The sequence below is a fragment of the Nipponia nippon genome, unplaced genomic scaffold (genome assembly GCF_047370975.1).
Source record: "Nipponia nippon isolate SJK-2023a ecotype South Korea unplaced genomic scaffold, ASM4737097v1 scaffold_2, whole genome shotgun sequence".
NCBI lineage: Eukaryota > Metazoa > Chordata > Aves > Pelecaniformes > Threskiornithidae > Nipponia > Nipponia nippon.
The window spans coordinates 71,977,739-71,990,731 of record NW_028262336.1 but is presented as its reverse complement, the minus strand read 5'-3'; the positions used below and the strand labels follow the sequence as shown (position 1 = coordinate 71,990,731).

Here is a 12,993-nt window from a genome sequence, read left to right as displayed (position 1 = left end):
AACTGCTCCATCATCAGATGCTTCCAAGTAACACATTACATTGTGCATAATTTATCTTTGTCATAACATGTAATGTAATATTTATAGTAAACTTGTAGTCTATGCTAGAAAAACGTTGGAAAAATCACTTTATGTTACAGCACACAAAACAGAGTTACTCTATTTATAATTAAAAAACCGAAACACAGCTCTTGCTGGTCCTTTGGATTAGAGGGTTATTCCATGCATGTTACAGGCACACAACACACACAGTTCCAATCTATCATTACAAAAAAGCTATAATCACTACAGAACCACTACTTCATCATTTGCAATAATAAAAAAAAAATAGATTTTTCAGTGAATTTGTTGAGATTTTCAGATTATTTTAGGAATTACCAATGAAGATGTAAGGCTATTTCATTCATTAAAGAATAGTCTCAAAACGTAATTTTTAAGGCACACTAGATTTTTCTTAATTTATGTAATTAACTTCACCAAACTTAGTATTTCATGTTTCATATTGTAACGGGAGGTTTTTAAACTATAGTATTCACCATCTCATTTGCTGTTTCTAACAGAAAGAAAAAAAAAAATACCAAAAAGCCTGTAAAGGAAGCAACAATCCTGGCCGTGAAGTAAGAATCAAGACTTTCAAACAGACAAGAAAGGACCATTTTACTTGCTAAAAATCCTATAACAGTGTTTGCTGTAAAATAAGGGGAGGGGGAATTGGGAGAAGTTAAAAAATGGTGTTTTAAACCAAAACTGTTAAAGAAAATTTAAAAACAAAACAGAAACAAACATGAAAACATTACACAACACTCCCTTCCTCAAGTAGAAAAAAGTATCCAGGGGAATAACCATTTCCACAAACTGACGGAAAGGAATGCCTCAACACACCTCCCGTATCAGCTGAGTCACTGTAGAGCATCTCAGTTCAGCTGAGGTACAAGTAATTCAGATTGTCCACTATTCAGAGCTGCCAGGCACAGCCTTCATATATAGCCAATAGAGGCCAGATGCTAATACCTTCTTATCCATAGCTGACACTAGGTACGACTACAGAACATGTCGGGAAGGGAGCTTCGCTGGTGTATTACATTGCTGCTTTCTTGATATGCCACTTTACCACTGCAGTTGGGTGCCAACACACCCGGCAGAGAGATTTTATGGGTTACTACACTGAAAGCCTGAATTTTATTTCCCCCTCCATGTGCTCATTAGCCAACTGTATTCAGTACCATAAGTATTGCCTTACTAGCTGACTCGGCTCCCTTGGATGTCTTATGGGTTCAGCAAATCTAAAAATGGCTGATCAGGAGGAGGATTAATAGGATCCCCCTACCCGGAACAGCACTCACTGCTTCCAAGAAGCGCACAGGAAAAAAATCTTCACCATGAGAACAATTAAACATTGGAACACGTTGCCCAGAGAAGTGCTAGCATCTCTCGTGCTGGAAATATTCAAGGCTCAGCTTGATAGGACCCTGGATAACCAAATTAAGGCCCTGCTTTGAGTAAGAGGTTGGTCCAGACCATCTCCATAGGTCCCTTCCAACCTGGCCTTTTCTCTGGTTGTGTGCATCTAAGACAATCTCCTCAAGATGCCAGTTCCTTGGGGTAGATTCCAGTTCTACATCTAGCTCCACATGCACGGACATCTGTCTGCTCATGCTTGGAAGTACTCTGCAGCCTTGTGAAGGTGAGGTGTGTTAAACGCAGCTGTGCTTCATCCAGCAGTATTCTGCCCTCCCCGAGCTCCAATGTTTATGGTGGATGGAATGGGCGGATTTGGATCCAAATGTTTCAAGGTGAAAGCTTTCACTCCGAAGCATCAAATATTGCCTGGAGATTGAATAGGGAGATTTGACAAGGCAAACAGTCTCATCTAACATGACAAAACTCAGATTTATGATTGTCATTCACAGCTCTGCTTCAACAGAAAAAAGCCACAATGATGAAAGTTGGAACAGATAAGAAGGACGCACTTTTCAGAAAGAGGATTTTATTATTTCGTAATTAGCATTATTAAAAGCTGGAGAATCCATTTTATACTACAGAGATCAGGAAAAGTTTATTGAAACAACAATCTTAGTATAGCTGTAAGAAAGCAATATTTATATAAGTGGTGGAGAACACAATACTCTGAAATGAAATTTTACATTCAGCTTACTGCCTTAAAAATCCCCCACAAATTTCATAATTTTCATGAAAATACAGCTGCACAGAAATGTTCTTATTCCCTTCCACAGGGATTTGGATGTCATTAAGATTTTTCCATCTTGATCTCTTGTTTTATTCTCTCAAATTAAGAGAGAAGACAACATGGGCATCAAATAAAATAAAATAAAATAAAATATAAAATAAAAAGATATTGCTTAATTATAGCAGACTTCCCTGAAAATGCAAGTTTCAACACAGAAAGGCACATTAGGGATGAAGTTCCGTCTCCTACCTGAATACAGAAGTTGTTATCCAATACATTGATTTCACTGCTATCCCAGTATATGTGTCATTTTACCCTAACATGAAGTGATACATTAAAAATATCCCTCAATAATAACTACCTTCATGAAGAAAAACAGTAAAGTAATCCTTGAAAGTGCTATTAGAAAAGGAAAAAATTAACATTACCATGAAGTTTTGTTCATCTAATTGGTCTGAATATTGAAAGAGCAATTTTTAAATACATTATCAAAGTCAGCATGTTGTATACTTTTTCTTAGCAACTTCAAGGTTAAATTTTGATCACCGTGGTAAGTCACTAAGTATTATATAGACAGATACTTCAGTCCATGCCCCAAAATAATTTCTCACTAAAAACTTCTAGGACCCATTGACTGGTTAGAAAAATTACCATTTTTATTTTAGAAATACTGCCTATGTAAATTCACAAAGTAACTTAAATGCCTTTAATTTTCTAATACTCTAATGCAAAAACGGTGCAAAAAGCCCCACTGTGTAATATGAGTCATTGCTTTCCTGTAATAAACACTCCAACAAAACCAGGCACAAGTAACCATAGAAACAGGTGCGTATATTCTAGTGCCATGGTCCCTGGCCCACAGGCAGCAACACCCAACTAGCAGCATGCTGCAGGCAACTTCATATTTGTTTTCCTCATGATAATCAGTTTTAATTTTTTTAATTTCCTGTGACTGGAAACAGCATCGGAGCATTTCACTAGCAACATGATCCCAGTAGGTTGGGAACAGATGTCCTTGCGATGGACATACGTGCTTAGCAAAACAGCAACAAATGCAGGAAAAAGGTGAGACAGAGGAATCAACTTCTGTAGACTGAATGTCTTTTTCAAATAATGGATATCAGTACTGCTTGCTATGAAATAATATTTAAAACTAACAATCACAGCTTCCAAAACCAAAATACTCCAGTATTTTTTAAGTTACATTTTAAGACAATTTGAAATAATATACTTCTTACTAACACTGAATAGCATGGGACCTGCACTACACATCTAGTTTTCCAAGAGCATGATACATAGTAGAGAATTCTATTTTTCTAGTATAGATATGTAAAATAATTTGTCATAAGGACAAATAATTTTCACCTTATAATCCCAAGAAGTAGAGCCAAAGGGGAAACTCAAATCTTAAATCAACTACGTCTATTTTCATGTTTGCTCTGTGAGCTCTTTACTACCACAGTTAAGTAGTTTTCTATTTTTTCCCTCCACATCATCACACCCTGTTTAACCAAAGCATCTCATCATTTTCTCATCCTTGCCACTGATTCCACTGGTTATGCCCCTGCCCTCCAGGCCAAGGTTCTCACTCCTGTTTGTGACTTGCACATCCCGAGACTGAGCTTTCACCACCAGGCATCACGAACACATCAGAGCACGCTGACAGGGGATGATAGGAGCCACGTATTCTATTTTACCACCTGACCTTTGAAAACAACACAACTTCCTGATCATTAACTCATTTATATGCCATGGGGTATACAGCATATATAAAGTCACAGAGCGCAGTAATTTCAGAATTTCCATCTTCTGTTTTCAGGCTGTAACGCAGCAGAAACTCCCTTGACAAAGTTACTAAAAGCTTGTGAGCCAGCTAACAGTGTTTCACCACAATTCAATGAAGATTTACATCATTTATCAGAAGGATTAAACTCATTTTGTAATTTCTCCATTCTTGTTACATGAAGGTGGAATGTTTAACATTAAAGTACTGAAAAGAAGGCAAAACAGATACTTGTAATAACATAGAGCAAACAACAGTTCTGTAATCCGTAACTCAAGACAAACTTCTGAATTAGGATGATTATGGAAGAAACTAATTTAAGCATAAATGAGTTAATGCCCTAAGCGTTAAAAGAGGAGCTGGCATCCAGTTGTCTGTATACTCTCTCTAGTGCCCACCTGTCCATTGACAACAAATCTATAATGAGTTAATCGCTGACTGTGAGATACCTAAAGGCTAGCTGTCAGCCTAGGTACTTTAAGCTTCTCTCTCACTCAATGGAGAAAAACAGGCCAGACAAATTACCTTTTGGAAGAGCCTACTTTAGACACAAACAACTTATTACAGACAATGGCAGACCCTCAAATTAGCGCTGATGAATCCTGCTAAACGTGTTTCTATTTTAAGCTCAAAAATCTGTTTTGTGTAAGCAAAGATAAAAAAGTGTCAGAATATGCAAACAGGTATCAGCTGCCACTGGAAACAGCTGCAGACCCCAGTTCAGATCATGGCAACCAGAGTACTTCATTACAGCATAAAAAGCCCATCTCCACCCCATATTGCTTGCACTACAGGTGGAAAATTCCTTATATTGGCAGAGAACTGAATGTACAGAGTTGCCTGCTCCATCCTCGATTCTCTCCTCTTGAGCAGACAGATAGCAACTACAGCAACCAAAGCACCTATCAGAAAAAGTGAGGAGGAAAATGTGCTCTCTGCACAGGGCTTACGCTGCCTGGGAGCACCGGACATGCTGAAAGCCAAGGAAACAGCTCCAATCTATCTGTGACTGCGTTGGTAGAAGATTAAGCTTTGTTTCAGTTCCTGCATGAATTCACCGAGAGTGCTGAAAGCTAATGGTCCAACCATTCACTTCAGCCCCCTGCAGGAGCACTGAAGTCAGTGAATAGCGCTCAGCGATACTGAAATAAAGTCTGACAAATCCACTCACAACTACTTCAGTTAGTACAAAAGTTTTGCTGTGAATGCAATTGATTTAACAATGGGGGAAATGTCAAGGACCATTACTTCTGACTTTCTATAATCTTTGTTAGCTGACATGTGTCACAACTGCACAGTGAAAAGAAAGACATTACTATTAAATTCAGTGCACTACTTGTGTTATATAAAAAACTTTCTAATTTTCAGCTGATGATACTAAAATAAGTGTCAGCTAGGCTTTTTTAACAGACAGGAGAGAGAACTCTCACACTTTCTATTTTACAGTGTTACTCTTCTGACAGAGGAACGGGATAAACCATGCCTCCTTTTCACAACATGATTTCAATGCACGTTTTCTAATACCATCATGACTGTGGTTAGAAGCTGCAATGAGGATGCGGTGTAATGAAGATAATTTCACATAGCCTCACAGTGTTCATGGAGTGAAATGATATCCATTCATCTCTCATTCCCTAAAGGCTGAATTTTCATCTGGGACACCTGTTACCTGGTTCCTTTTTGTTATAGCAGATGCGAATTCTTTCATGTCACGGACACAGTTTCCTGAAAGTTTTTCACAGATTTTGGCACATTTTCCTCTTTCGTTATTTTATGATCTATAATGCCACCAGTGCAATTGTGTCTAATACATGCAATTTACCTGGAATGTTTCTCTATCTCCTTATTCGATCTCCCAATACAAAGGCTGAGAGTAAAAACTTCTAATAGAGATAAGATACCTTTAAGTAAGGTATCCTTACCTTGCTCATACCCATGTGAGATGACCTTCAGAAGATAACTTATTAGAAAGCAGAAGATAATTTTTGCATCACACTGATTAAAAGAAATACAAAGTCCTTCCATCACAGGTTAGGCTCCCTGCTTTCTTTCAGAAGTCTGATGCTCATCTAATATCACATCTGTTTTAGGCTTGAGAGTTATCTTTCATTTCTCTAATTGCACCCTACCTCCTTTTTTTCAATGAGGAGATAATTTTGGAAACTTTCCTTGAATCAATGAACAGACCTATTGCAAGCACATACAGCCATGTTCATAAGTGACACGAGTGGGCACATAAATGTGAGCTTTGATTCTGAGGGACTGCAAGTCTTGTCAGTTAGGTTACAAGTTCCCTTGTGAACTGTTTCGACAGACACAAGCATTAGTTAATTCATGGTGCTCTCAGAAGCCTGCCGATCAATCAGTAAGTTATGCAGTAGACATAAACTGCATGTAATTGGGAGACCAGTTTAAATCTTATTCAGGATACAGTGAAGGAGATTGATCTGCTTTCATTTAAACAGGCTTAATACTTCCTTGACGCAGCTGATTATAGCAGAGGTCTTTCTGATGCAGGAGCCTGAGACATGAAAGAAATCAGAACCAAAGAGTCACTGAATTCTGTTTACATTCTGGGAAATAAAAATCATGCAAACAAATCTAGTATCAATTGAAGAAAGTGGAATTCTGAACCGAAGAGATCATGAAAATACCAATGTCAAATTGAATTCAGTAACTTTTACCATTGCACTAAATTTATTACGTTATACATCGATACACAGTATGGTACTGTGGTGTCCAAAATTGCATTTATTTCTTAGAAGGCTGTAATTTCACTCACAAAACCAAAGAAGTATATTATGGTTTCACACAATGTTAAACTTTTAGATTCTTTATACAAATATAAATTACCAGTAGCAGGCAGTAAAATAAAGATAATTTCCAGCTAAATATGGAAGTTCCAGTTTTATGATCCCAATGAATCAGAGGCTAGTCACTTTCCTAGACTTTGCCTATGTCTGCAAATCTTCATACTCCAGGTATTCTGGCGATCACCTTATTATACATTTCCTGATAAACTCCAAGTAACACAAAGTATTTCTGACCTAATAAAGTATTATTTAGAGCATAAAAAAGTGGTTGCCAAAGAAGTAAATGTATTCTGTGAGAGGCTAGTTGATAACAAACCCTTCACTGTTTCCTGTACCAACACAGAAGAGATCCCTGACTTCTACTAAATCACTGATACCATGTTGTGTTATTCAGTCACCCTGATACCAGTGGAGATTTGTGTTTCAGGATACTATGATTCAGCCTGTATCTACGCGCACACATACCTAAGTATAGCTGGGGAAACCATTACACCATGAAGATGGTCTAAGTTAATGCATTTCCATCTTACATGAGAGAATAAAAAATTAAATTAAATTAAGTAATCTCTTGAAACATCCCTGAATTATTCACTGAACTGAATGAATGATGAGATGGGACATCACATTAGGACTGGGAGACTTTTAAGTCCATGACAGTGATGGCTATTGTTCGTCCTCTGTTGTCAAAAATAATTAAAAATAGAAGTTTGATTTCATTCAATTAAAACATTCCCATTCCTAAAATCCACACTATTCTGGTGTCATTAAGCCTGATGTAAAATTTGTGTCAACATGCAGCCTTTCCTCACATATCATATTTTGATGTTCTAACAAGTCAAAGAGGTCTCCTGGCCTTTATTCTTACCTTCAGACACCCCTGAAGTACAGCTGTACTTTATATTTAAAGTTTCTAGGTCTCAGACAAAGAAATAATATGTACGTGGTAACGCTAAAAGAATCTCATTGAATATTTTATTAAAACGGCCTTTTTTATTTTACACACTCTGCAGCTTTTTTAATGTGTAGAAAGTCTGTGATATTTACCATTAATCTTTTTAACTTTTTTTCAGTGACTTTTTAAAGAGATCAGAATTTTTAATTTCTACAACGTTAGGTCTTTTTAAGATGTGTCTGTAACATAATTTAGTAGACATCTGCTAACATGCTTCATAAGCTATTCCTACAAAAATATTGATGTGGCTAAGTCACATCATCCATTAATTCATGTGCTACTCGGAGAACAGAATTTGCAGTGCTTTGAAATCATTAAAATGTGTGATCTACTTAGAAGGGTTGCAGAAAAAATATGTAACTATGAAAACTCGCATATCTAGGAATGCACTACTTTTTAAAAATAATATTAAAATATTTCTGTACTTATTACAGCATATTTTCATGACTGAAATCTATATTAAAAATTATTTGCTCATAAAACCCTAATAGGTTAAACATAAATCATAATAATACGCCATGACAGTTTCTCTCATAACTGCTTGAATAACTTGTCTGATGAAGTAATTAACACCTAACTTTTAATGTCATCAAACTATTCAGTTGGAGGCCAGGTAGTATTCATGAAAGTTATTCTCTAGTCAGTGATACTATATATGTACTGACTTAATATATTTGAAATAGATTTAATACTGTGTACACAGTATTTTCTTGAGCTACTCTATCATTTCACAGTGAGCCCTATCACAGGCCATCATTCTTCGATTTAGAACATAATTTAGAATACAAGCATAAAAATATGTCATGAGAAACAAAATGACTTGGTCTAATTCTCTGTCTCTATCTTGTATAAAATTTCACAAACCATTATAAATTGTCTTACTGTTTGTACATACATTTTATACAATCCGGCCAGCCAACATTAGGCAGACTGTCCCAGAATTTTGTACTTAAAAAAGACCTCAATCAGTATGAAATTATAGCCTGTATTTCATTTTTCAGAGATGAGTTTCATGGTAACGACAGACATATTATTAGCATTGGTTCACTTCTTCATGAAAAGTAACAATAGCCTGCAATACCAAAAACTATAATACGATTATCATATCACAAACCTTTCAGTACTTTCTTCCCAGGTAGTGCCTATATACTGAATATAATTGGTTACACTGCACATTTATACCCATTTCAATTCTTCCAGAGGAGTCAATCTATCATAACACCTATTAGAAGCAAACAGTGTTTGATAGTAATGATAAGGAATATCAATATGCTGTTGTGAGAACAAAAGGACCTCAGACCCTGTAGTAGACATATCCTATACTGTCACCTTCTGGTTTCTTTAATATTTGTATTTTGTGCTCCTTGTCTAAACACATGCCAGTGTCTATTTTCTTTGTAGGTGGTGGATATCCATATGAGCAGTGCCCTTGTAATTCAGAGTCCTCTGTATCGATTGTCTTCGCAAATGGAACGAGCAACAACACTCAGAAGGCACAGACAGCCCAAATTTTGAATAGATTTTACTAGCACAGCAACAATTATTCAGAAGGAAACATGAGTAATAAAAGGCACAATGTCACAGCAACATTTCAGTTTAACTTTCCTTCTGGGGTAACAAAATACTTGGATGCATGTATCACTCTATTTTGTCACTTAGTTGACACAGGGAAAAGGGAAACTTTTTACAGACAAAAGGCTAGGATTTTCAGAAACTACTTTTCCTTTTCTAAAAAACCCTGGGAACCAAAGGAAGCAAATTTCTCATTTGTCCTCAGGTGGTGTTAATTAGACATGACTTAACATTTCCAAAATCTTCTTAGCTCAGCTATACTTACATTGTTATTAATTGGGACTTAAGTGGATAGTGCCTACCTTCTCCGTAAATTAGGTTTCTCGCTGGACTAAAATTTTGCATTAATCATGGTTCAAAAGTTTATTATCATTTCAATTCCTAAGGCCTTTACAGAAATACCGATTTATGGTAAAGTTCAGTAGAACCATATGGCAATACATTCATTGATCCTACATTCACTAAAAGTCTTGAATGCACTTAAATTAGGACTGCAGTTCATAAACAAATTTCCTTATATAAAGATGTTTCATATACGACATCTTTAATAAATGCTAATAGGTTTCTGAACAGTGCCTTATTTTACTTTGATTGCCATTATCTTTGTAAGTCCATGGATCATTATGTTCTTGGCAGAGTTATAATATTTAACCAATATTTTCCCTAGAATCAATAATCCAAAGAGTAAGTCAGATAGGTCACTAAAAAAGGATTATTTATTGATTAGCATTCAAAGAAACAACTTGATAACATATTCAAAAAGGTCTGATTTAACAGCTGAAAAAAGGCCAATCCAGTTCTAACAGTTGTATGGAAGTTGCTATACATGATACAAGCCCATATCCTTTTCCTACAGTTCTCTCTTATTCACATGAATAGGGTGTAGCCACCAGGTACAGTGAAGCCATCCTTCCCCTTTATTCAGCAATTGTGAGACCACATCCACAAGCCTAATTTTGAGCTGAGTGCAGTCCTGGGCTCCCCAGTACAAGAAGGACATGGACATAATGGAGAGAGCAGAGGGCCACCAAAAAGGTCAGAGAGCTGGAGCACATGAGGTAGGAAGAGAGGGTGAGAGACATGGGTCTGTTCAGCCCTCAGCAGAGAAGGCAAAGGGTAGACCTTGTTCCTGTCTACAACTACTTAATCAGAGGATACAGAGAAAACAGAGCCAAACTCTTCTTGGAAGTGCACAGTGGTAAGACAAGATACAAGGGACACAAGTTGGACGATGGAAAATTCTGATTAAGTGTTAGGAAAAAATTTTTTTGCATGAGGTTGGTGAAGCACTGGAACAGGCTGTCTAGAGAGCTTGTGGCATCTTCATCCTTGGAGGAGTCTGAGATTCACCTGGACAACCCAAGCCATGGGCAACTTCATCTAACTGGACCTGCTTTGGGGAGCAGGTCAGACTAGATGACCCCTGGAGGTCCCTTCCAATCTAAGCAGTTATTCTATGACTCCACGAATAGCGCCAGTGAAGGCACTTCATTTCAGTGTAACTATATTCACTGATGAATGCTACAAGACATGAAGCTGTAAGCAAATTCTCAGTTGTTACAATAACAATAAATGCAGCCATTTTCTACTTAAACAATCTATCTTTGTGTAACAGTGGTTATGTCTAATCTATTCTACTGTATTTTTATCTAATAAATGAAGAGTAAAACATCAGTGTGCAAATGAAATAATCGGCATTGTCATCTATACATGTATAATATGAATCAAGGCAATGGAACTAACTCCAGACAGCTATTCATTCTGTGTGGACAGACTCATCAGACATGCTTCAAAGACAAGTTCATCATAAGACAATCAAAGATACGTTAATCCTATGAGGAGCGGCTGAGGACTCTGGGTTTGTCTAGTTTGGAGAAAAGGAGGCTGAGGGGCAACCTCATTGCTCTCTACAGCTTCCTGGGGAGGGGAAGTGGAGAGGGAGGTGCTGATCTCTTCTCCCTGCTATCCAGTGATAGGACACGTGGGAATGGTTCAATTCTATTCTATTCTATTCTATTCTATTCTATTCTATTCTATTCTATTCTATTCTACATCCACAAAACCACAAGTTTAAACAATGCAGTGAAAGACATTAGAATATGCAGCAACATATTATTCATAGCCCCTAAGTGTCAACTGTGAGTGAAGTTGGCATTTCCATACACAAAGGTTGAGAAATCAAGCTTTGTACAAAAGTCACACTGCTGGCCATCCCTCCTTCTCTCTGCTCTAATATCTATGTGCCCATTTCTTTGCTAAGTCTGTACTGGCTGTAATAGTAACTTGTTACTCCCACACTGTTCAAAAGTGCATGCTGGTCACTAATTCCCCATTCACTGTGGGAATTCACACCACATCCTCTGTCCTCGTCTTCACCTGCTTAAATAGGCACCTCTGAATAAGAGAGTACAGGTAGTGGCCAGAAATAGCACTTCACAAAGGATTACTTTGACCTTACACAACACACAAGGATCTTCTCAGAATCATCTTATTTCAGTAATTTTCTAAATATTAATATTAATGATACTTTAACTTTTGCAATTAATATTCCTTAAGTATGATGACACGATAGCTTAGTTTGGCAGTGAACAAAAAATGCTATCTGCAAACTCAGAACAAACTGAAGAGCCAAGTACAATCTCAGATGTCTCTGGAGTCACCAGACCTTTCAGGAGTGAAAGGGAAGGATAACACACTGATTATCTATTCTGTGCAATAGTGACATAATTGTATTGCAAATAAGGCCTGCAGATGGATTTTCTATACGTAAGCTGAATTTCTATCTTTTCACAGAAGACTGGAAACAATCGGTAAAATAATGCTACAAAATAATGATTACTAAAAAAGTCTGCAGTTTTACATTCTCCAATATCGTATCAACTTATACAAATTAGTCCAGCAACAACAGTAAACATATAATAACAGAAGCATTTGTTTACCAACATGCATTATATTAAGGAAAAAAAATTCAGTAAGGCAAGATAACTTTGTCATTTAGCTCACAGTAAGACATATGTTCTTATTTAAATAAAGTAACCACAACAGAACACATCCAGCCTTCTGAAATGAAAATCAAAGTTCTAAGTCCATATATGGATCTCTAGACATTTACAAAATATTCTTGCTAATGTCTATGTAGTTTATTTTTCCTTTCATTCTTTATATTATTACAATGAAACTGTCTACTTCTTAGTAGGAAACCATTATGAATGTTGGTATTATGTTTAGGGGGGATTAAATATGCAGTAAAGCTGCATCTTTGTCAATCTGTCTTTTCAGTTTATATGCCATGGTGTTGCCTTCAGTTAAAAACAATCATAGCAAAACCAGCTGAGAAGCTAAAAAGCAAAGATCAAATATCACCAGCATATATTCAGATCACTTTCTTAAGCACATGTAGAATACTGTTTAAATGCTTACCTTAACTATCCCACGGATATGCATTTTTGCTATCATCTCTGCAGTGTAAAGAAACATCAACAGAGTATCAAGAGCAAATGTCACATACTGGAGAGGAGGATAATGCTCGAAGGTCTTTGGAGTGTTCATACAAACAGAAATAACACTGATGATGGCACAGATTCGTAGTAAAGAGTGTACCCACTGAAAAAAAACCAAGACATTGTGAGATTGCTTTGATGTTCAAAAAAAGCTCAAATATTTAGCCTCCATAACTTGTACTGGC

At 36.7% G+C, this 12,993-nt stretch overlaps 1 protein-coding gene across 2 annotated transcripts in view; it reads right to left on the bottom strand.

Moving 5' to 3' along the window:
- Positions 1–12,993, bottom strand: part of NALCN (sodium leak channel, non-selective) — a 246,181-nt gene that overhangs the window by 221,288 nt on the left and 11,900 nt on the right. For both annotated transcript variants that reach the window (XM_087758313.1, XM_087758314.1), the window contains exon 3: positions 12,729–12,911. In XM_087758313.1, coding sequence (XP_087614439.1) covers positions 12,729–12,911 — 183 coding nt within the window. The remainder of the gene's footprint in view (positions 1–12,728; positions 12,912–12,993) is intronic.